Here is a 23,255-nt window from a genome sequence, read left to right as displayed (position 1 = left end):
TGTGTCTCAGCTGTGTCGTGGAGTCTGTGGGTGGAGCTCAGGGACACACGGCTGACGGTTGCGGTCTTGCGTCACGGGAACGCGCCCGTGCCCGCACACGCACAGTTCCGCGGCGCGGCCAGGCCACCGGCCAGCCTCTGTCTCTCTTTCCCCCTTTCTCTCCTCCGTTTTCCGCTAACACTCCCCGCTCACGCCAGTAAAAAACTTTTCCCGCTTGGAGCAGCGACAGACCAGAAAAAGAACCGCAACATTAGCCGGACTGTCGCCGGTGTGGACGCCGCTGTGATTCACCGCCCTGCCCGCAGCGAGCAGCGGGCCTCAACTTTCCGTCTCCTCCTTCCACTCTTTCACCCCACTGTCTCCCACCGACGGGACACGACACCGACGACGTCGCCGGGGGAAAGTTGAAAGAGACCCGCCGCTGCCACCCGTACACCGGGAGAAGAGGATACGAGTGGATCCCAAAACTTTTCTCCGGTGTTAGTTTTTGGAACTCAGCAGCGCCCCCACCCACCCACCCAGCTCCTTCACACTCTGTCCTGGTACGGACAGGCCCAGACCAAGACAGGAAGAATCGGGACCGGTACCGTCTGGAATTTCTGACTCGGTTCAGCGTGGAAACAGTAAAGATGGGGACACAATAAACGGGTCCACACTTGGGCTTCACGAGACTAACGGTTTCCTCCGAGGTGAGACCCCCGTCTTTGTATTATGATGTAATGCTGTATAATTTGGCGATGTCATACAAATCATGATACATAATAATGTTTAGTGTCCACACTAAACGAGAAATACCCAAAACCCGTATTTAACGGCAGGGAGTGAGTTATATAAGGCTGAGTGAAACTACAAAATATTCATTATTTAAAAAATAGACCAGAAATAACTAAAGGCTAACTAGGAATTTAGGTTTAAGGTTTTTTTTAAGCATACAAAACAATCATGTGCTTACATATATATAAAACATAGCCAAATAGCTAAAACAAATCAGTAAATCAGAAGGATATTTAAAAGTAAGCAGATAATGGCTTAAAGCTAGCATCAGGTATAACGTAATAAAAGTTACCACTGACCTTAATCAAAATTTAAAAAGGCAATTTATGCTATCTCGGATAATAATAATTTAAAACTGTAAATCTTATATTTAAAGATAACCTTAGTTAGCACAAAATATAAATAAAAGCCACAGCACGTGACAATATGCTAAAAGAGCTAAAAAAGAAATAGCCTAAGTTAGCCCAAGTGGGCAAAGACGTTCTCAGCAGGCATCCCAATAATGTGTGTGTGTGTGTGTGTGTGTGTGTGTGTGTGTATTTTTAGCTGCATGTTGTTTGGATTCTGCTCTGATGTTATTAGGCAACAGTCCTAGACTGATAACAGCACAGTTGAACTCATCTGCTTCATCACAGTCTGTCTGTGTTAACGTATGTCTGTGTTGTGTCTAACCCCCCCCCCCCAAACACACACACCTCAAAGTCCATACAGTATATCAGTGATTTTAGCCTTTTGATACATCATAGCTGTTGGTTCACTGCTGCCTCCTGTGGTCAGTATGTGAACAAAGGAATTTTCAAAACAGAGCCAGTTGAAGAACCACTCTTTTGTACCTCTGAGGTCAAATCGATCGTTTCCCTGGTGGACTTTGGCATGGTGACGTACACTTCCTTAAAGAAATTTAAGTTTCAGTTTGAGAAGCCTGCCTGACAGTGAGATCAAGCTGCGTTGTGTTGTATGTTTGAGACTGAAGTAGATAAAGTTTGTTTGCTCTAGCGCCACCACTGGCTGAAATATTGATCAGCAGTGGATTTGATCAATGATGTGAAAACTGACTGCAGAGACTCAGACTTCATGCATTTCATCAACTCCGTGTGTTTCTTTTTCTTCTACTTATCGACTGAGCTACCTTCACACACACACGCACACACACACACGCACACACACCCTTCCTATGGTAATGTACACACACACACACACACACTCACACACACACACACAGGTCTAAAGATAGTCATCAGCTCGACCCGACGCCCTCTTTGTCATGAACATTTCACACTGAAGAGTTCCGTGATGTTATATTTGAGCTGACGGTCAAAAACGTCCTGGTCACATGACCTCCATCAGTAAGAAAAGACAGATTGACAACTTCCACCCCAACCAAACACCTGGATGTAAGGAAACTGCTCCAGTCGCCACCCAGAGGGCAAAGGAGGAAGAAAAACTAATGGAAATTATCGCTTGAATAATTTTTTTTTTTTGATATATTTAAAGTAAAATTCGTTACGTAAAAAAGTTATGTTGGTACACAAATTGGTATCACTGGTTTAGGGCAAACATTTTTAAAACAAACAAATGTATGACTAGTTGTTGTAATATCACAAATCCTCCAAAAAAACCAGCAAACTTTCTGTAGGTCTTAGGAAACTTTTCAATATCCTGATGTGTATATCCAAATTTGGCTTGGATGATCCAGGCTGAAGCTTACTGTAGGGGTCAACGCTGAGTCAGTTATCTACAATAACAATACAGGAAATGATACATAGTCGTTAAAAGTTACTCGGGTAGAATTGTCTAAACTTTTGACCTGGAAAAACGTTGTAATCAACAGGAAGTTGTTCCAGTCTTACATTATCCTCTTGTAGATGGTTCATCAGAGGTTTTTGGAAACATCTCTGTTTGATCAAGGCAGGAAGCTGAACTCATTGTTCTGTGGATGATTCAATGAACCTGTCTGTATCAGTCAGATAATGAATCAAACTGATCTGTGAATCCTTCACACAGAGTCAGACTCTCAGCTAAGAAGTGAGACGAGGAGCTAATTTAAGCAGAGCCGTCTTCATCAGCAGCAGCTGCTTTGGTTTTTCTTTTTCTTTCTTTTTAATTGTCCGTGACGACAGAACTTTGTCTTCCTGCTCCAGTCTCTGATCACCAGCAGGAAGGAACAATGAGCACGAGTTTCAGACATGATCAGCTGATGGGGTCATGCGTACGTATATATTCTGTATGTATCAGACAGAATCGACGGTTTGATATTTTTCGATCCAAAAAAGGAAGGAATTTCCATGCCTTTTTAAACTTGTGTTTTTAATTTAAATGAAACACATCTGCTGCAGCGATACCTGCCTCGTTTTCTACTGTGCATACAGTTAGAAAGATATAAAACAAAAGCAGATCCTTGTAAAAATAATAATAAAATAAATGCATCTGATAAATCTCCCATATTCTGTGGTGCACTCCTAACAGTATATATATCTAAGAGTATATATTAAAAAGAAATCGCTCACTAAATAAACAAAAGCTAGCCAATTGTGTGTTCCTTATTAACGAGCGGACCACCTTAAAGATTTTTTTAAGGTGGCATGCCCTGATACCTTAAGGCATCTGGGCATCTTTTTGGGCAACAGTCAGTTTCCTACTGACCACTGCAGTTGTGTTCCTGTCAGTTAGTCATGAAAAACAATCATTTTTGAACTTTGAGGAATCCTAATGAATTTTCAGGTGTCGCATTATTCATTTTGAATTGAATCCAAATGTGAAAGGTGTTGTGTCTGTCTACTCGTCAGTTGTGTCCACATGTGTGGGTCCACATTTTTATGGGGTTTTCCTGCGCTTGTGTGAGAGTTAGCTTCCTGTTAGCATATGTGTTTACATTCTGAACCTTTACAACCAGATTGTCTTGTTGGACCTGTGTGTGTGTGTTTAAATTCTGGTTTTTAGTTACCCTCAACTGTACCTTTTCAGCCCAAATGTAGATCTCAGTCCCACTGAGTCAGAAGCTTATGTCTGAGGCTGTGGTTGAGGACAGGATGAAGGTGTGAATCTTGGGGGGGGCTGGGTGTCAGTAGAAAGACTCTGGTCATCTGTGGAAGTCAGTGAGGAGTCTAAAGAAAAGAGGAGGCTGTGTGTGTTTTAGATGCCTGTGATGTGAGGTCAGTGTTTCAGTGTTCTCTGGTATGCTGCAGACTGCTTACTCACCTACATACACACACACACACAGTAAAATGTGATGTGAAGAACCATTGGTATGAGTACATTTCTGGTTTTGTGGAGTGTCGACCTTTATTTTAAAGGTAAAGTGTTCAGTTCTGTTCTATTATCCTTAGGGATGCAGCCTATAATACGTTATTATATTATATTTTCTTTGTCAACATGGAGTTTCACCTTTTGGTGGTGGGAATTTAGGATTAATTTAAGAACAGGAAGGGTGGGAATTTAGGATTAATTTAAGAACTGAATACCACTGAAGATACGTAACATACAAAATGTTAACAGGTATTTCGTGGTGGGCTAGCAACTATCATATCGGCATCATGTTAGTGGTGGGCTAAAATGTAGCCTGTCAGCAGCTTGTTAGGGCACATCGAGTCTGTGGGTTTGTATTTGTTTGATTCTGTAGACTGGTGTGTTGTGCTAGTTTGTCTGGGGGAGCATATAGCATTTGTTTTGTTAAACTGTCTACATGTTTGCACAGAGTTTTCCTGGAAAAAGCATTCTGTGTGTGACTGTCACCGACTGGGCTTCGTTGTTACTGATGTTTCAGAAATTAGTGTTTGAAATGGTTCTATTTTTTAACAGTTCTTTTTGTGTGTAAATATTAGAGTTCTCAACTCTAGTTCCATTTCTCTTTGTTGAATGTATTTTTCCTCTCTCTCTCCTCCTTCAGGCTCAACACAATCCTTTTTTTTCTTCTCCTTTCCTGAACTCCTCCTTTTACCCTTACAGCTGTTTCCCTCTTTTTTCAAACTCCAGGTTTTTCCTCTTCTCCTCCCTTTTCCTCTGTGTTCTACTCAGTTTCACTTGTTTTTTTCCCCTCTTGTTTCTTCTCGGTGTACATTCATTAGTTTATCTTTATCTTTCTTTTCTTTTCTTTCCTTTTCAAACTGCTCTCACGTGTCTATCTTTTCATCTCTTTTTTTGTTTTCATCTTTTTTTTTCTTTTCTTATTTCCTCATTGTCCTCTATTTTGCTTCCTTTTGTCTCCTCTCTCCTTCTTTATTTTGCTATTTTGTCTATCTTTACCATTTACATTTCTCTCTCTCTCTTTCTTTCTCTCTGTCTGTCTGTCTCTCTCTCTCTCTCTATCATATTGAGACTTAGTGTCGTACGCCCCTGCCTCAGGCCTCTAACAGTTAAATATTAGATTCCTGTTCTCGTGGGAAACATGGTCTCAGGTTCCGAGACCTTTTTTTGGGGGGGGTTTGAGTTACATAATCACTAAAAACCATAAAGATCAAAACACATTCAATTTTAAGTGTTTTGATTTTTTTTGTCACGACACAAGAAATAAAACAGTATCTGTCGCCACATTCAGTTTGTCTTTTTCTGTCTGACAGTACTCTCTCACTGACCGTCCACAGGTGGAGTGGGCGGAGCCAAAGGATGGCGGGTGCGTCGGTGAAGGTGGCTGTGCGAGTGCGTCCGTTCAACTCCAGAGAGACCGGACGCAACGCGAAGTGTGTGATTCAGATGCAGGGAAACACAACCTGTGAGGACAAAACACTTACACACCATGTTAATGCTGTTCTCTTAGTGTTAGCATCAGGTGGTGTTAAATACACAAGTGCAATTCTGTACCAGACAAACCAGTTCAGTTTTATTTACTTTGACTGGTGTGTCTCCATGTGATGACACGGCCCCAGCCCTGGTCCCAGCATGCTGCTGTCTGTCATGTGACTTTGAACCTGCTGCTATTTACACTCACAAACGCACAGCCTGATATTAATAGATCAGTAGCAGTGGAGTGTGTGTGTGTGTGTGTGTGTGGAGTTTACTTTCGTGTCTGGGTTGATTGATTTAGGTCAAATGTCAAAGTGGAACAATGATTATGAATAGAGATCTCTGTTGTGGTCGTTGTTGTTGTTGTTGTTGTTGTTGTCATCATCATGACTCCAGATGATTCTTTTTTATTCCCATTGTTGGCTGGTGTTAACTGTTGACTTTCTCTCTGTGGTTTCAGGTATCACCAACCCCAAACAGACTAAAGATGGCATTAAGAACTTTACCTTTGACTATTCCTACTGGTCACACACTACAGTAATAGCACACGGTCATTTACACGTGAATGTTTGTTAAAACAACCACAATAATTCGATTTTAACTTGGAACTTTTTTTTTCTTTTCAGGATGAAGACCCCAGCTTCGCTTCACAGAAGCAGGTTTACAAAGACATTGGAGAGGAGATGCTGCTGCATGCCTTCGAAGGTGAACATAAAAGACACTGGGCAGAAACCTGCACTGAAAGACACTAAACAAATGAGACTAGACTTTTAATGCCTTAAAGAATTTCTCAAATGTTTTTCACTTCCCATCACTTTGGTGATGGGTTAAAAACAGAGGTCACATTTGGTTGTGTGCAGTGGTGAGCTGTGTCACAGTGACAAGCAGTTCACTTTCCTTTCCTTTTTTTACCATGCTACAATTGTTAGCTTCTTGCTAACCTAAAACCTAGGTAACCTAGTCCTAAAACATGTTAATTTTGTTTCCCCCTCAGGATATAACGTGTGTATATTTGCGTACGGACAGACTGGTGCAGGAAAAAGCTACACCATGATGGGCAAACAGGAACCAGGGCAGGAGGGAATCATACCACAGGTGAACATGAGCCAACATGAATGTGATCAGCTGTAGATTACAGAGTTGGGTTTCTGTGATAGTGACCAAGAACACGCTCTGTGTCTCCAGCTCTGTGAGGACTTGTTTCAGAGAACAGGAGAAAACATTGATCCTGATCTGACCTACTCTGTGGAGGTAAAGTGGAGCCGCTCTGATTCGCCGCTTCAAGCCATTATTATGGTGATCTTTGATTGGCTGAGCCTCCTGCCTTTTTCCCTGTCTCTCCTCACACCCACCTCCAGGTGTCTTACATGGAGATCTACTGTGAGCGGGTTCGGGATCTGCTCAACCCAAAGTCTCAGGGGACTCTGCGAGTCCGAGAGCATCCCATCCTGGGGCCGTATGTGGAGGACTTGTCCAAACTGGCCGTGACCGATTTCAATGACATCCAGGACCTGATGGACGCCGGCAACAAAGCTCGGTACAATGCACTTCCTGTGGCTGATGGTGAAGATGTCCACGTACGGTGGAAACGTTTAGTTTAAGAATCAGAGACTGAGGGGGTTGATAGATTCAGGGAGCACTGGTTATAACTCAAGGGTGAGTTTGTGGTACATCTCTTCTAACCTGTTTGCACTGGTAGAGTCCATGGTTAAATGAATTTCCAAGGCAACCTGAATGCACCATTACTTCCTTCCTTGTTTCAGTGTCAGAAGGCCAATCTGTAAAAGTCCACACACCAGCTTCACAGAAGCAGGTGAAATGCATTCTGGGAAAGGATGAATGGTTGTGTTTGTCAACAGGACGGTAGCTGCCACGAACATGAACGAGACGTCGTCCAGGTCTCACGCCGTCTTCACTATTGTCTTCACCCAAAAACGGCGGGACCAGATGACCAGTCTGGACACGGAGAAGGTGTGTGTGTGTGTGTGTGTGTGTGTTCATGTCTCGAGTCTTTTCGAGGACTACGTGTTTCACACCAGCGAGTGTGGCACACTCTTTTCACTTGTGTTGATTTGAATTTTAAAGATATAAAACTTCCCTTCAGGTCAGTAAGATCAGTCTGGTGGACCTGGCAGGAAGTGAGCGGGCGGACTCCTCTGGGGCAAAGGGCACTAGGCTAAAGGTCAGAGTTCACAGTTCACAAAGTGATTTGTTATTAGGTAAAACCTTTTTATTTTTTTCATTAAAATTGACTTTTTATTTGTGTTCAGGAAGGAGCGAACATCAACAAATCTCTGACCACGCTGGGAAAAGTCATATCTGCTTTGGCAGAAATGGTGAGTGGAAACAGGGCTAAAAAACGCCCCCTATGTTCTAGCTTAGCAAAGTGTTATTTCTAGGCAAAACAATTTCAGCAGATATAAATGTTGGCTAATTTGTTTGTCTCAGAACACCAACATCACATGACTTAATGCATTTGTCAAATTGTTTTACCTGCAGTCTATCGACTTGATTATGGACAGATATAAAAAACAAAAAATAAACACTTGTTTGTCCATGAAGAGAGAAGTTAATTGTGATGCATTGTCTTCTGGTCTCTGCAGCAAAGCAGCAAGAAGAGAAAAAGCGATTTTATTCCCTACAGAGACTCCGTTCTCACCTGGCTACTGAAAGAAAATCTGGGTAACTATTGGCTTCACAATATCAGTACTATATATAAATAAATAAATAAATAAATATATATATATATACATACATACATACATACATACATACATACATACATACATACATACATACATACATACATACATACATACATACATACATACATACATACATACATACATACATACATACATACATACATACATAGTACAGCAACAACATTTAAGAAATCTGTTTGGTCTTTATTTGTGTTGGACACAGACCTAAAACAAATTGGAGCGTTGGCCAAACTCAGCAAGAAGTTGGCATGTTTTGGATGAAATCATCCAATTTTGCAAAATGATGGTGAATCCCAAGCAATGGAATGCGACAGATCTCTCATGCAACTTTAAACAAATAGATTTGGAATTTGTTTAGTTCAGCCTGGACAGAATGAGGAACACTGTTGAGGCTAAGCCAAGCTTATGTTGCTAATAGCCTCAGCCTGGTTTCTTCTTTGGGCTTTACTAGCAGCTCTGAGATAGAAACCTGAAGACCATTGGAGCAGATACTTTCAGTGAGCCTTTGGTCAATCCCTCGTAGTACCCTTATACTGTGTCTGTAGTGGTTGTAAAGATTGAAGTTGTGATCCTTCCTCCAGGAGGAAACTCTCGGACTGCCATGATTGCTGCTCTCAGTCCTGCTGACATCAACTATGAAGAAACACTGAGCACTCTCAGGTCAGATCTGGAGTTGGTGTCCTACCTGACCTTAATAGCGATGACTATTCTGCTGACATAAAAAAGAGAGCTTCCTTCTCTCAGATCTCATTGGTCTGTGTGACATGTGACCACAGGTACGCCGACCGTGCCAAACAGATTCGCTGTAACGCCGTGATCAATGAAGATCCAAACGCCAAACTGATCAGAGAGCTGAAGACGGAAGTGGAACGATTGAGGAACCTTCTCTTCTCACAGGGACTGCAGGAACTTCTGGACAACGCTGGTATACACAGATACACGTATACACACAGTTACGTGTAATACACACACATACATACAATGGAGTACCCTTGTGTACGTACACGTCACTTGCGCGATATACAATTATATAGTTGTTCAGATGTACACAGTGGTATGAACACAATTTGGAGGATAAGCTACACTTCCTGTTATATACACATCTAACTGTATACGCCACACTGGTATATACACATCTAACTGTGTACACCACACTATAGTTGACAGCCTATTGATACTGTAGTATGTTTACATTTTGCACATACTAAAGTGGTATATACCCATAAATTACACGTCTCCAAGTTTGGTGTAGTAGTCATGCAGCGTGTGTGTGCGCGTGCGTGCTTGTGTGTGTGTGTGTGTGTGTGCGTGCGCATTTCTGTAAACATGGTATTTGTGGTATGTCTGTGTGGTGCACACACTGTCGGGTATTTCTGGATCACAGCAACTGTGGCTCAGGGTGTGTGTATGTGTGTGCGCGCAGATATTTACAATCTGTTCTGCACATAAACAGAATGGCAAACATTCCTTGTACAAAAGTAAAACCTCTCACCCCCTCTCTCTGTCTCCCTGTCTCCCTGTCTCTCTGTCTGTCTCTCTCCCTGTCTCTGTCTCTCTCTCTCCTGTTCTCACAGTAGACAACATCAATGGTCCAGGCAGTGCTGTGGGTGTGCCCCCCTCCTGCCTGCAGCTGGCTCTCTCGTCCAATGGTATCGTACCAAATATTGTCTCCGCCCCACCAGGTCATTATCTGTTTTCTAGACAATTTAAAGTATTCTTTCTTGTATTTAACCAGTTAATACAAATGTCTTTTATTTTCCCTGCAGCTGCAGGTGAACCCACCTCTTCAGAGGACCCACCTACTGACCCCGGCCATCTGACGGAGGAGGGAGAGTCCGGGGAGGAGGCGGACGCTACGGAGCCGATCAGTAAAGAGGAGGCAGCTGAGAGACTGCTGGTAAATCTGAGAGACACTTCTGCAGCAGGACAATATCTGTGGATCTGTTCAGAGCTGAAACTGGGCGTGTGTGTGTGTGTGTGTGTGTGTGTGTAGGAGACCGAGAAGATTATCGCTGAACTGAACGAGACGTGGGAGGAGAAACTAAGGAAGACCGAATCTATTCGTCTGGAGAGGTAATGTCCAACAGCCAATCACAGAGCAGCTTCAAAACCCAACCTTCAGTTCACAACAACAAACCTCTCTCTCTCTCTCTTCCTGTTTTACTGTTTGTGTCTCTCTCCCAGAGAGGCCTTGCTGGCTGAAATGGGCGTGTCCATTAAGGAAGATGGAGGAACGTTGGGTGTCTTCTCACCTAAAGGAGTGAGTCCCACTGTATTTTTAATACTATTGCATCTTAACAAACATGCATACACACACAGTGTGTGTTTGTTTTGTGTCTAAAAGATGTATGTGTACTATACACAATATGAATACTTAGTTAAGAGTACAATTAGTGCAGGGTTATCCTGGCCTAGCCTCGGTAAAGACTTTTATACGAATTGAAAGAAATGTGTTTACTTGCTGAAGCCATTTTTTAAAAAATGGCAGCTGTTCTTCTTTGGTGGCTGGGCTGACAGCTCAGTGCTTGTATACCACCCCCATCACTTCCTCCAAGGGAAAAGTTGAATGTTTGGTACTGATGGTATCGATGTGTTTCTTTGGTGTTGGCATCTAGTTGGTACCGAAGTATCAGTTCTTGTGACAACACCACTGTGGTATAAGTGTATTTAATGGAGTAAATGTCCGATATCCAGTGATATTTAGTAATCAGCACAAAGTACTGAAATAGCACCACATACAGGCCAACCTGATGCTGACAGAACACTAAAATAATTTAGCCAATGTGTATTTTAAGACATTTAATGTGTTGATGTGTGTGTGTGTGTGTATATATAGACCCCTCACCTGGTCAACCTGAATGAAGACCCTCTGATGTCAGAGTGCCTTCTCTACTACATTAAAGAAGGATTCACCAGGTAAAAGAATTGGTTCTATCTGTGACATCATTGACACTGTACATGTGACCGAGTTAACATCTGTGTGTTTTTGTTTGTGTGTCTGTGTGATATCCAGAGTTGGACAACAAGACGTGGACATTAAACTATCAGGACAGTTCATCAAAGAGATTCATTGTGTTTTTGTCAGTGAGACCAACGAGCAGGGAGAAGGTGAGACCTCTCTCTCTCTCTCTCTCTCTCTCTCTCTCTCTCTCTAGCTTGTTTTTTATAAACAGACTGTATATGAAAATGGATGACGTCTTCCTGTTACATCAAATAGCAACGTTATAAACAATGGCTATTTGCAGTTCAACGTCTATTTGAGTAAACCCTGAAGTATTGATGTGAAAATACACAGTATCTTCTAAATTGGTCACTAAATTTAAATGAAATTGTCGCCCCCTGGTGGTCAACTGCTACTTTTTCCTGCTTTGCAGTCTTGACTTCTCCAACAGGAAGTCTCCATCCATGGTCAGCCTTTGTCTGCTCAACGTCAGTGTGTCTAGATATGTTGCGTTCACCCCCTTGTGGTGAAGTACAGTATCTCAGCAGGTTGTGCTGACTGTGTGTATGTCATAAGGTGACTCTGTCTCTTTTATTTCTCTCTGTAAAAGCTTCCAGGAAATACCTTGTCAGGTATTGTTTAACTGTCACTGTTACTGTTTCATCATCAGAACTTTTTGTTTTTGGCCCCAAGCCTTCAGTCTGTGTGTGTCTGTGTGTGTGTGTGTCTCTGTGTGTGTGTGGCTATCATCAGCAGCTCAGAACAAAAAAAAGTTCAATTTGACAGAACCTGTCTGTAAGCAGAAACACTCTGTAGTTAAAGAAGTTCAAATATAGCTACAATGTGAAGTGAAAAAAATAAAAGGGATATAGTAAAAATTTGAACCAGAAAAGGAGTACATGTGGATAATCAACAGTTCTGTTCAGGTGTGTCTGTGTGAAACTTAACTCCCACCTGTAGTTTTCTGAATGTAGTTCCGTTTTATTTTACACTTCATCATTTCATGACTGCTGTGTTGACAATAATAAAAACCTGTGGCTGCAGTGGTGGTCACTCTGGAGCCGCTCATCGGAGCAGAGACGTACGTTAACGGGAAGCAGATCACCGAAGCAGTCGTCCTGAAACAAGGTAATGGACTGTTGGTCAGTCTGAACATGTCAACGTTCATTAAAAAAAAAAAAAAACACCCAGAAGAAACACAAATGTCTCTATCTGTCCGTCTGTGTCTCCAGGAAACCGCATTGTGATGGGGAAGAACCATGTGTTCCGCTTCAACCACCCGGAACAGGCCAGGCTGGAGAGGGAGCGCAGTGCTCCTGTGGAGCAGCAGGAGGAGCCAGAGGACTGGAACTATGCCCAGAAGGAGCTGCTGGAGAAGCAGGGCATAGACATCAAACTGGAGATGGAGAAGAGGTGATGGAGATCTGTCTACCTCTGAACCTCAGGGAGAAATGGACATGCAATAGACATACAGCTGAGCTGCTGGTCCACTACTGCCCCCTGTGGGCAGCTTGTGTCACTGAGCTAAATCTGAATTTAAAACTCTAACAGTAATACTTTTGGACTTTCTGATGGTGGCAGTAGTGCACCAGCAACTACTGCTCGTCATGTCATTGGAGTTTGGCATGGAAGAGAGAGACTTGTCTGTCTTTAAATGTCATTTACTGATGAAGGCGTGTGTTTGTGTCGTACAGACTACAGGACATGGAAACTCAGTATCGTAAAGAGAAGGAGGAAGCTGATCTGCTGCTGGAGCAACACAGACTGGTGGGTTCCTGTGCCCATCAATATAAAGCTGAGTCTCACTTTGTGATTGACTTTGTAAAACTTATTTCTGTGTTTGTGTTTGTCTTCAGTACGCAGACAGTGACAGCGGCGATGACTCTGACAAACGCTCCTGTGAGGAGAGCTGGAGGTTGATTTCTTCTCTTCGAGAAAAGTTACCTGCGAACAAGGTACTGTAGGCACATGAGTGGGCACGACCTACACCAGCTGTAACTCCGCCCCCAAGTGTAGAGTTTACTTAGTGATAATCTCGTCGTCTGTGTCTCCAGGTCCAGACCATCGTCAAACGATGTGGTCTTCCGAGCAGTGGGAAAAGGAGAGAACCACTGCGGGTCTACCAGATCCCTCAGAGGAGGAGGATCAGCAAAGACCCTAAACGGGTCACCATTGAGGACCTACGTATGCAGGCTGTCAAAGAGATCTGCTATGAGGTCTGTGGGTTTTTTATTAGAATTTGTTTTTTATCAGATCCTAAGGTGAATTAAAAACCAACCTAAAACCGGACACTGTGCTGAACTAAGAAAGTTAGCATTTTCTTGACCAAGGAGTTTTCCACGAGTTACTTTAGAAAATCATTAAAGAAGACAAGATATAGAGAAACAGGTCAATTATAGGCTAATTATTATAATGATGCTTTGAAAAGCCTCCACTGTCTGATGTATGTGTTTTTCAACTTATCACCACCAGGTGGCGCTGGGAGATTTTCGTCACTCTCGTCAGGAGATTGAGGCACTGTCCATCGTTAAAATGAAGGAGCTTTGTCGGATGTACTCAAAGAAGGATGCCAACGAGAGGGAAAGCTGGAGAGCCGTGTCCCAGGATGTGTGTGATACTGTTGGCATTGGAGAGGAGCGGAGCCCCCCGCTGGAGGAAGGGGGGAGTGGAGGGGAAAAGGGAAGTGAGAAAGGAGGAGGAGGAGGAGGAGAGCCTGGGGAGGGAGCGGGTAAAGAAAAGGTTTACGACTTGAAGGCCCACATCGACAAACTGACTGACATCCTCCAGGTGAGTCACTTGATAAAATTCAGCCATTTAACTGATAGTTGTTTAAGAAATATAAAATTAGGGATGAGGCTTCTATAAAGTAGTGAGAGTGGCTAAAGTGATTATTAACCAGGGTCAAGGGTCACTCAAGGGTCAAATGATGAAGATTTTATACCTAAATATTAACCTTGTTGTTTATGAATGTTAATAGTAACTACTATTACTCTCTGTGAGCCAGTTGAGACCAGTAGGGGTCATCACAGGCTTAAAGTTTCTGCTGTCGCTCTGACTCTCTCAGGAGGTGAAGCTGCAGAACAACATGAAGGATGAGGAGATCAAAGCTCTGAGGGATCGGATGATCAAGATGGAAAGCATCATACCTGTGCAGGTATGCTAATTTTCTAGGAGAGCAAGGCACAGATTCCTGCAGCCTTTGACGATGCTAACATGATGTGGTTTCTTTAGGATGATGAGGTTAATGGAGAAGGGGAAGGTTCTCCTCCCCAGAGAGATGGAGATGGAAGTAGTGTCAACGATGAGGGCTGCAGTGAACCTCCAGACCATAGGGTCCAGCGGCTGATGGAGGAGGACCCGGCATTTCGAAGAGGGCGTATGCGCTGGCTGAAGCAGGAACAGCAGCGGATCCTCAACCTGCAGCAGCAGAACATTACTAAGAAACTGCGTGGACAGAACCAAATCCAGAACCAAGGTCAGTGGCAGGAGTTCCTGGTTACATGTCCTACCAAAACAAAAATGTTGAATTTTGAAGCAGGTAAAAGTTAGCAAAAAATAAAATAAGAAAGAAGATGTGATAGAAACAGGTTAAAGCAAAGACAGGAGACATAACAAAAAGTATTAAGTGTACATGAAAAATATTTATCTCAGAAAGGGATGGGACAGAAATGCCTATGAGTGACTGTGAATGACTAAACAGGAGTGGGTAGTAGAAGAGGCCAACTGACTATGTTACACATATTTTGTCACCCCCTACAGGCCAAGTCACACCCATCATCCCTGTTCACCTCCCAGGAAGTGGACGCTTCATCCCACCACAGGAGCGAAAGCTGAAATTCCCCTTCAAAAGTAACCCCGCCCACCGTCTCTCCTGGGGTGCAAATGCTGCCCTGGAGGCTCTGGGCCTCTCTGATGGAGGGGGTGGATTTTTGGAAGGACAGCAATTTTTGGACGATGAAAGTAAAGGTTCCCCCTCACCTCCTCTTCCACTTCCTGCTGCTATGCCTCCTCATCAGGGTCCACCTCCTGCTCTTCTACCCCTTCCCTTCCAGGCCCCACCTCCTCGTATGCGAAGCCCAAGTCCTCACCGCAGCTGGAACCAGAACCAGCGCCACCGCCGCAACTCTCTGGACAGCTCCACCCACAGGAACAGGGACTACAACAACAACCAGCGAGGAGGAGGAGGTGGCGGAGGAGGACGGGGAGGGGACCACCAGGGGCGGCCACGGCAACGGAGGGTGGCATCACCTGGTCCAGGAGGAGGGGGCGAGGTCAGAGACAGAGACCCCACCTTCCAGTTTAACCAACGGCAGCACCATCAGTTCCATCACCACCACCACCACCACCCATACTACAACCCCCACAATGCACCATTCCAGCCAGGGCTGCACCCAAACTACCACAGCTTGCCCCGCCCAGGGCCACCTGGTCCACCTCCTCCTGAGCTGCTGGTTGTAGCCGCTCCACCACCTCCACCCATGGCAGGAGGATGGGGCTTCACCACGCCACCCAGGATGAGGCGCCAGTTCAGTGCACCAGACCTCAAACACAACAAAGACACGCCCATTTGACACATAGCTCTCTGATTGGCTGCAAGACAATGGGAGTGGTCGCAATTATGCTGTAGTACGTTTGTGTGTTTGCGTTTGGCTTCTTCTTAGCTTGGAAAGGGTTTCACCTGCGGCCAAATCCAAATTGAAATATAAACGTAACATTTTTGCCTTTTGTAATTTGATTCTACGGATAATTTGTAGCACCACAGGCTGTTTTGTCTTGGTTTTTATTTTTCAGGATGTTTGTTTGATTGAGTTGTGTTGGACATCTCTGAGCAGCCACTAGCCAGGGGGGCTAATGGACATTATAGTATTAACTAAATCCACCTATTGTTAAACTAAGAGACTAGTTAGCTTGTTGGGTTGCAATATCGACTATTTTAGTTTAGGCTAGTTAGTTAGGTTAAACAGGGATTGTAGGATGTGTTAGTATGGTTTGTCGGGATAATCACTTTTGTTGTGAAGTGTTAACAAAAGAAGCTAAAAATAAACTTAGCCTCGGGCAGCACTGGGGTTGCATGGGAACCTTCATTATCTTCTTCACAGCATCACAGCTGCTTTTAGCACCTATTGACTTAGGGTATTTTGACTTCATTCACCTTGCCCCCACTGCTTAACCCATTAGCTCTTTACTTCCTGTTTATTTTTTTGTGTTAGCACAATGTCAATGTTCAGACAAGTTATTATGAGGCTCCGAAGTTGCTGTATCTCCACAAAAATCCTGCTGTTTCTGTTACTGTCAGTGCTAACAATCTCACACTGGTGTTAGCGTTAGGACATTTGGGAGCTCCATTCTCACTAAGCTAACCAACCATCACTTCAGAAACCCTTCCTTTTTACCTGTGTGACCAGAATGCTCCGTTGCTACAAACCAAAGAATGCTGTTCTGCGGCTCCTCCTACTGGAGAGCTGTCAGACGCACTGCTGTACAGAGGAGAAGCAATGACGAGGATGAAGGAGGTTTTTTCGGTTGTAAATGTTTGACGTGAATATTTTTGTACACATTTTCTCGTGTTGTGTGTATATTTGAAGTGTTTTTATGAAAAATCTATTTTTAAGATAGCATTGATGATGATGATGATGATGATGATGATCACTGCCTCGAGTGCAATCGTAGGGAAATCACCTGCAAGTGCTAGCTGACGTCATTAGTAATGCAATTGTGATGGATTATCTTGAACGTAGGGTTGGTTGAGCAAGGAATTATGGAAATCGTAGAAGTAGAGGGCGTTGAAGGTGAGGGGAATGACATTGAAGGAAGTGAAACGTGATATAGAAGAGATTTTGATTTTATTTAATAAAAAGCTGAGAGACCATCAGACCTGTCCCTACTGAAGGACCTGATGCTTCTTAAAATGTGTCCTCACAAAAAGGAGAAGGTGCGTGAAGACAGCTTCTCCTAGTAAGATAGGTATGATGGCGATGAAAAGTTTTATTGACATGTACTCTTCACACTGTGGTCTTTGGGGAAAAGTAGCTTTTCAAGCTCCAAAAGAGAAGGGAGCCTTGTGTCCACTACTGCCTCGTGTGGCCAATCTGTGTAGCTGAGGTAAATCAGAACTAAGAATATTTGAAAAAGAAAAACGCCTTCCAACCCAACAAATGAAGGTGTCGTGATAGAAAGTGGCCAATTTGTTTTAATGTTAGTATTGAAGATCTAGAGTCTTCTTTGCGAGCAGCTGTTTAACAGCAACAAAAGCAGCGAACACCTTTTTATTAGTTACATGCGGAACCTCATTTAATGACACTACCAAAGTTTCAGAACTTTGCTGAAGGATTTTTACCACATTTCCTGTTTCCAAGAGCAGTTGAGTTTCTACCATTGCAGGAAAAACATTCATTAACTGTTAGGGGAAGTCTCGGAGTTTCTACTCTGCCCCCTACAGGGAGTACAATGAATTGTGGGAATTGACAAATGGAGCTTTTTTGTGCTCTGTGATTTTAAGATATTTTTTTGTTCAAAAAATCTCTTAAATAGCTTTTAGGCCGCTCCACCAGTGATGGTGGACATGGCCAAGACAATGAAAAGGATGATGACATAAAGAGAACTGATTGGCCGGATGAGAAGAGTGACATCATAGTTTTGTCCCGACTAATCGCAGGACAATCTGCCACTGCCAGATGCATGATGGGAATTTGTTGTTTTATGCTTCATTTTTTTCCAGTTTCCATCCTCTGATTGGATGATTATTTTTAATTTCTTCATTTTTACCTTTCTAATTTTTTTCTGCTTACTTTAACACCATCTACTCTTTTATGATGTCATCTCGTCATCATCACTTATTAATATTATTATTTTAAAAGAAACTTTTGTTTAATATTGGTTCTTGCTGCTAAGGGGAGTGTGTCTGTCATCGTGCAAGTGAGTGAATGAGAGAATGTGATGGTGTGTGCGTGCGTGTGTGCGTGTTAATGTCGTAAACTAAAACGTAACCTAAAGTTTGTTTTACTGTAAGAATGAAATTTGCTCTCATTTTCTATCATTGTCTGCTACTGTTCAGTTAAATGAGGTGGAGGAGCCTGTGAAGAGGGGCGTGTCATGTGACAGTTATACAACCCCCTGGAACGTCTTCCACAAATAAGCCCCGCCCACTCTGCTTTCAACACTAATTTTAGGCCTGGGATTGGGTGATCAGAGCAGCACAGTTGTTACTGCAGGACAGCTGATGACATCACAGATTGTCCTCCCCTCGTTGGCTCTTGTTTGTATTGTTTTTGTTGTGTTGTGTCAGGAACCAACCTCAGGCTCTACCTGCAGAAAAAGTGATGGCAATAAAACTGTGTAAAAGACGACCCACCTCCTGGTTCTTCACCTGTTTTGAACACCATCGTGAAGCACTGAATGACATTCACCATCTTTGCTCCATTTCTCCTTAAATTTGTTTCAGGAGAAATGGAGCAAAGATGGTGAATGTCATTCATCCGGGTGTCTGAGAAAGTGGTGGCTCAGTGGTTAAGGAAGCGGACTTGGGTCCAGAAGGTTCCAGGTTCTAGTCCACCAGCTGCCAAGTTCCCACTGAGGTGCTCTGTCATGGCTCCGTCTCCACTCACTGCTCCCTGGTTCTTAAAGCTGCCAGAGGTCAAACAGAGGTCACATTTGGTTGTGTGCAGTGGTGAGCTGTGCCACACTGACAAGGAGTTCACTTTCCTTAACCCCAACCACTGTGTAGCATCTATAACATTAGCAACTTTAAGATAGCCACCATTTTCTGTTAGCAGCTGCTACATTACCAACAACTTGGGAACCATCTCTTCTGCGTTAGTCTTTTCAACTTTTTTTAGCTCTCAATTGGTACATGGGGGAAATTCATATTTTCACATTTACATTTTCAATTGAATAAATCTGAAACGTACCATGCACAATTAACATGTTCAATACAACATTTATTATCATCTCTCTGTGGTGGTGTTTTCTCAGGTGGTACAGAGTATAAAAACTTTTTATTTTTTAAGAACCACTGATTTAGACGATGTTTTTTTGCTTGTGCAGGTTGATTAAAACTAATTCATCCTTTGTGTTAATTAACTGTAGCTGCTGAAGCTTATTTGGACATTTCAAACCCGGTTTGTATTCTAATATAACCACAGTATAAGACTTTCTACTATATGGACTTCACTTTATTTCTAACGTCATAATGTCAGCCCGGTTCAGCCCTGGCTGTGTGGGACTCTCACCATTTCCTGTCAGAGCAGCAGAAACTTCCTGACTCTCCTTCAGCTCAGGCTCTAACTCTGAGGCTGCAGCGCTCTGAGGAACTTTCCCCATGATGCTCTTCTTCATCCTACTCTTCTTCCAACACCATTTGGCCCACGTTGCCATGGTTACAACAGTGCCCGGCTGCTACAGAGACCGTGACAAGGACCATCGGCCGAGAGAGAACTGTACAGCTGCAGGTTTCACCAGCATCCCGACGGGAATTGAACCTTCAATCAAGGTAAATGAACAAAAACAAACTCATGGTGGAGACTCTTGGGCCTGACAGTTTCTGTTGCTAAAAAGTTCTTTTTTTCTATATTGAATTTGGTGTAGTATAAAAATAAAAGTAGTCGTAGTAATGACAAATATGTATGAAGTCTTCTAAGACTGTACCATCACTGTCTCGATGTCCTCGGAGAGTATCTACACGTGTCGCGAGAAGATAAGAGAAGTTTCTAGATATTGAGTGACAGGAGGAAACCACACTGGAGACGACCAGAGTTTAGGAAGAAACTAAAAATATATTCCTTCTCTTCTTAGGTTCTCTTGTTTCCCAGAAACCTGTTCTCCAGTCTGTCGTGGTCCAGCTTCCAGAAGTTTGACAAGATCTACCAGATTGACTTATCCTTCAACAAGGTGTGGCTCCAGGAGACACTCATCATGGTGTTCTCCTGTGTTCTTTGTTGTAATGTATTGTGGTGGCTTTAGGTTCCAGAGGTCGTACCCAGCATTGGTCCAGTCCTGCCCACACTCTCCGTCTTGAATTTGGGCTCCAACCTTCTGACGTCACTCCCTGACCAATCCTTCTCCGCCTGTCCCGCTCTGACTGAACTCTACCTGAACAACAACAGCATTCAATCTCTGAGCAACCAAACCTTCGCTGGACTTAGCAAACTGGAGGTATAATTACCAATTAGTAGCATGTTGCATGTAACAACAAAGGCAAGAAGAAATCTATGACCCTTGTGTCATCAGCAAGTTTTTTTTTTTTTCGAGTCCTTAAAAAACCTGATTTTGTTCTCCAGATCCTGGACCTGTCGTCCAATCTCATCAGAGTGCTTCCAACCCTGATGCTCCACCCACTTCCTGCCATTGAAACCCTCTACCTGGAGTTTAATAAGGTCTGAGCCTAAACCCAAGAAAAACAAAGGTCACAACAGCTGTTTTTAGAGGTCAATGTGCTCTTGATTTCAGATCGCAGTGATGCCAGATGATTGGTTCAGCACAAAAGTGGAGGTGCCGTATCTGTTCTTGTCAGCGAATCCCTGGACCTGTTCCTGCTCACTGGGTTACTTTTACCAATACCTCGTAGATAATGAATTAAATGTCTATGTCCGTGATGGACCAATCCTCACAGCTGATGCGGAGAGTGTGGTGAGACTCCTTAAATCTTCTAACTTTCTGTTTTAGGACCACGAGTGTTGAAGGTAAACAAACCCCAGCACTACTGTTAAATCTGTGAGGGTCCTTAAAGTATCTCAATGACCATTAGAAAAGTGGTGCAGGACCACAAGGTGGATTTTATTTCACTGAAAGTATGTGAGATTTGTGTCCATTACTTGATTGTAATGATAAAACGTTGAGAAAAGATCTGAAACATGTCTAAAAGAAGCTATAAAAAGGTTAGCTTGAAAACGGAAATGTTTGCTTTGTTGTTCCAGGTGTGTGATTCTCCACCAAGGCTCAAACACCAGGCATTACTGACTCTGAAAGAATCCAATCTGTGTTCCACAGATTCGGATCCAAGTGAACAAGAAGTAACCTTTCTTCCCCCGCTTACAACCACCAGGACTCTTCCTCCTCCTCCTCCTCCTCCTCCTGTGGTTTCTACATCAGCTCCTCCTACCCCAGCTCCTGCCTTCTACATCCGACACGGAGATACTCCCTTAAATTATCACCGAGTTGTCACAAGGTCCTGGCTCGACTACATCACCCGCGTTGTTGAGCTGACTCAACGACCGAGGGCAGATTCAACTAAAGGCCCCGACCACATGCCAACTACTGCTGCTCCAAAACTAGCGACTACAACTAGACCATCAACAACATCAGAACTCTGGGTTGTCACAACACCAAGTCTCATTGAATCAACACCAGTAATGGTTCCTTCAACCACACCATTAACAACAACCAAGCACTTGGCCATCGCAACAACCAGCACTGTCAAAGCAACAATTTTCCAAGTTACCACAGGGGGCGCGGTTAAAGGTTCTAAGGCCCAAGAACATGACAGCACTAAGAAAGTCCAGGTGGCGGAGGTTTTATGTTTGTGGCTTTTCATTGCATGTGTTCTCTTGTGTGTGGTATCAGCAGCAGGCATCGCAGCCACCGCGGTCAGGTTGGCGGTGTGGCACCAGAGAGTGTACAAGCCTCTGAAGGTTGCACTAGCAAATAGGCACAGAGTTGGAGAAAAAATGAGGCTGTTAATGCATAATGGGAGGGAAGAGAGGGAGATGACAGGAGGTGTAGGAGGAGCAGTGATGGCATTGTATCGCTCCGTTCTGTTTATTCACAGAGAGGGCGATCAAAGGTTGGAGGAGGAAGATGAAGTCAGAAGAAGTGATGGAGGAGGAGGAGAAGAGAAGGCAAGAGTCCTGGTCAGTCTAGAGCCAAGAGGTGGAGGAGGTTTGAGAAGAGAGGAAAAAGAAGGAAGTGAGGAGAGGGGGGTGTACAGAAAGACTATGTATCGTCTGGTCAGCAAAGATAAGGTGGTGGCCGGCTGGAGGGACGTGACGGAGGAGAGCTGGGTCCCTGCTGATGAGACAATGAGAGAAAGAACACAGGTTTCCAAGAAGCGCTACAGTGTGATTCTGAGGGAGGAGATGGGGGAGGAAGCGCAGAGGCAGCAGGAAAGAGAGTGGGTGGTTGGAGGGTGGGAAGTAAAAGGAGGAGAAGTAGCTGGTGAGAGAAATGTGGAGGAGGAGCAGAGGAGCAGCTGGGGGCAGTGGCTGGTTCAGTTCTTACCCAGTGTGCCATGGGGAGTGACCACACCCTCAGGGGGGGAGGGCAGCTCAGTGATATCTGTGGATCAGTTTTCATGATCGGGTTCTCCAGATCAATCTGCGTTGATTCACTCCATCTTTCCAACTAACTCCAAGTCAGAAGTGTTGGATTACTAGCCAAACACAAAATCACCACCGTCTGCTTAGACTCTTCTTAGGGGAGGTAATCTGCTCTTTCTCACCTAAAATTTTCTGGAACTATTTGGACTGAACACACTAACCAAGCTTTTCTAGGCTGATGTGGACTCAACTGTCTTCTCCTGAGTTGGACAGTTGGACTTCACGCCCCTCACCTTGGTTCTTCAGAACCCTGCTGTGCACCAGCACCTTTTCACAACCTGTAAGAACTGGACTGAACTCCAGCGCTCCCTGCTGATGAAGCTCATTTCTGATCGCTTTGCATTGATTCTAATAAAGATTAACAAACGTGGGTCGTCTCACTGCATTGTCTTGAAAAATAATCGAAAAGCCATCGTAGTTTCCCCGGCTGTGTCGTACAAGTTTTTACATAATTTGGAAAAATCAAAAGCCAGCAGAGTTTGTCTTTGATGGATTTATTCGAAATATCTTGGCCAAGAGAGCCGCTCCTAACTCCTGTCTAATACAGCTGTTAGAGACGACTGACCCCCTGTTAGGTGGGCTCTCTTTTATATGGTTTTACATGGTTACATGACACAGTGGTTAAATGTCAGTTCAGACAAAGGACAAAATCACTAACCTTCCAAACTTCCTCTAGATTAGGAAGTCCCCTCTTTATGGTCACCAAAATCCATTACCTGGATTCCAATCTAGTCAAGAGGAACACACATTTCCTAAGAAGTAAACTATTACAATTTATGACCACGT

General features: G+C 43.7%; 2 protein-coding genes across 3 annotated transcripts; both read left to right on the top strand.

The window, feature by feature from the left end:
• Positions 1 to 10: 10 nt before the first annotated feature.
• On the top strand, positions 11 to 18,506 carry LOC103389410 (kinesin-like protein KIF1C). Of its 2 annotated transcripts, none has more exons than XM_025060598.1 (28): positions 11 to 689; positions 5,355 to 5,482; positions 5,954 to 6,030; positions 6,120 to 6,198; positions 6,488 to 6,588; positions 6,679 to 6,744; positions 6,852 to 7,030; positions 7,353 to 7,464; positions 7,598 to 7,675; positions 7,764 to 7,829; positions 8,097 to 8,175; positions 8,801 to 8,879; positions 8,996 to 9,144; positions 9,797 to 9,901; positions 9,986 to 10,116; positions 10,213 to 10,292; positions 10,404 to 10,479; positions 11,056 to 11,135; positions 11,233 to 11,327; positions 12,205 to 12,288; positions 12,393 to 12,573; positions 12,855 to 12,927; positions 13,017 to 13,115; positions 13,215 to 13,376; positions 13,633 to 13,947; positions 14,225 to 14,314; positions 14,392 to 14,635; positions 14,920 to 18,506. In XM_025060598.1, exons 2-28 carry the CDS (start codon positions 5,377 to 5,379, stop codon positions 15,729 to 15,731), a joined length of 3,798 nt encoding a protein of 1,265 aa, XP_024916366.1. In that variant the 5' UTR covers positions 11 to 689; positions 5,355 to 5,376; the 3' UTR covers positions 15,732 to 18,506. The 2 variants fall into 2 exon arrangements, with proteins under 2 accessions (XP_024916366.1, XP_008323026.1); XM_008324804.3 differs by having other exon boundaries at positions 12 to 689; positions 9,794 to 9,901.
• On the top strand, positions 6,299 to 22,839 carry LOC103389392 (platelet glycoprotein Ib alpha chain-like). Its single transcript, XM_008324787.3, has 7 exons — positions 6,299 to 6,332; positions 18,804 to 19,648; positions 19,951 to 20,046; positions 20,119 to 20,310; positions 20,436 to 20,531; positions 20,605 to 20,784; positions 21,072 to 22,839. The coding sequence occupies exons 2-7, from the start codon at positions 19,478 to 19,480 to the stop codon at positions 22,446 to 22,448; spliced, it is 2,112 nt and encodes a 703-aa protein (XP_008323009.1). The 5' UTR covers positions 6,299 to 6,332; positions 18,804 to 19,477; the 3' UTR covers positions 22,449 to 22,839.
• Positions 22,840 to 23,255: the final 416 nt, after the last annotated feature.

This window comes from Cynoglossus semilaevis, chromosome 1 (assembly GCF_000523025.1).
Source record: "Cynoglossus semilaevis isolate Cse_v1.0 chromosome 1, Cse_v1.0, whole genome shotgun sequence".
Classification (NCBI taxonomy): domain Eukaryota; kingdom Metazoa; phylum Chordata; class Actinopteri; order Pleuronectiformes; family Cynoglossidae; genus Cynoglossus; species Cynoglossus semilaevis.
Note: the sequence above shows the minus strand (reverse complement) of the source record. Positions and strands in the feature narration are given on the sequence as shown.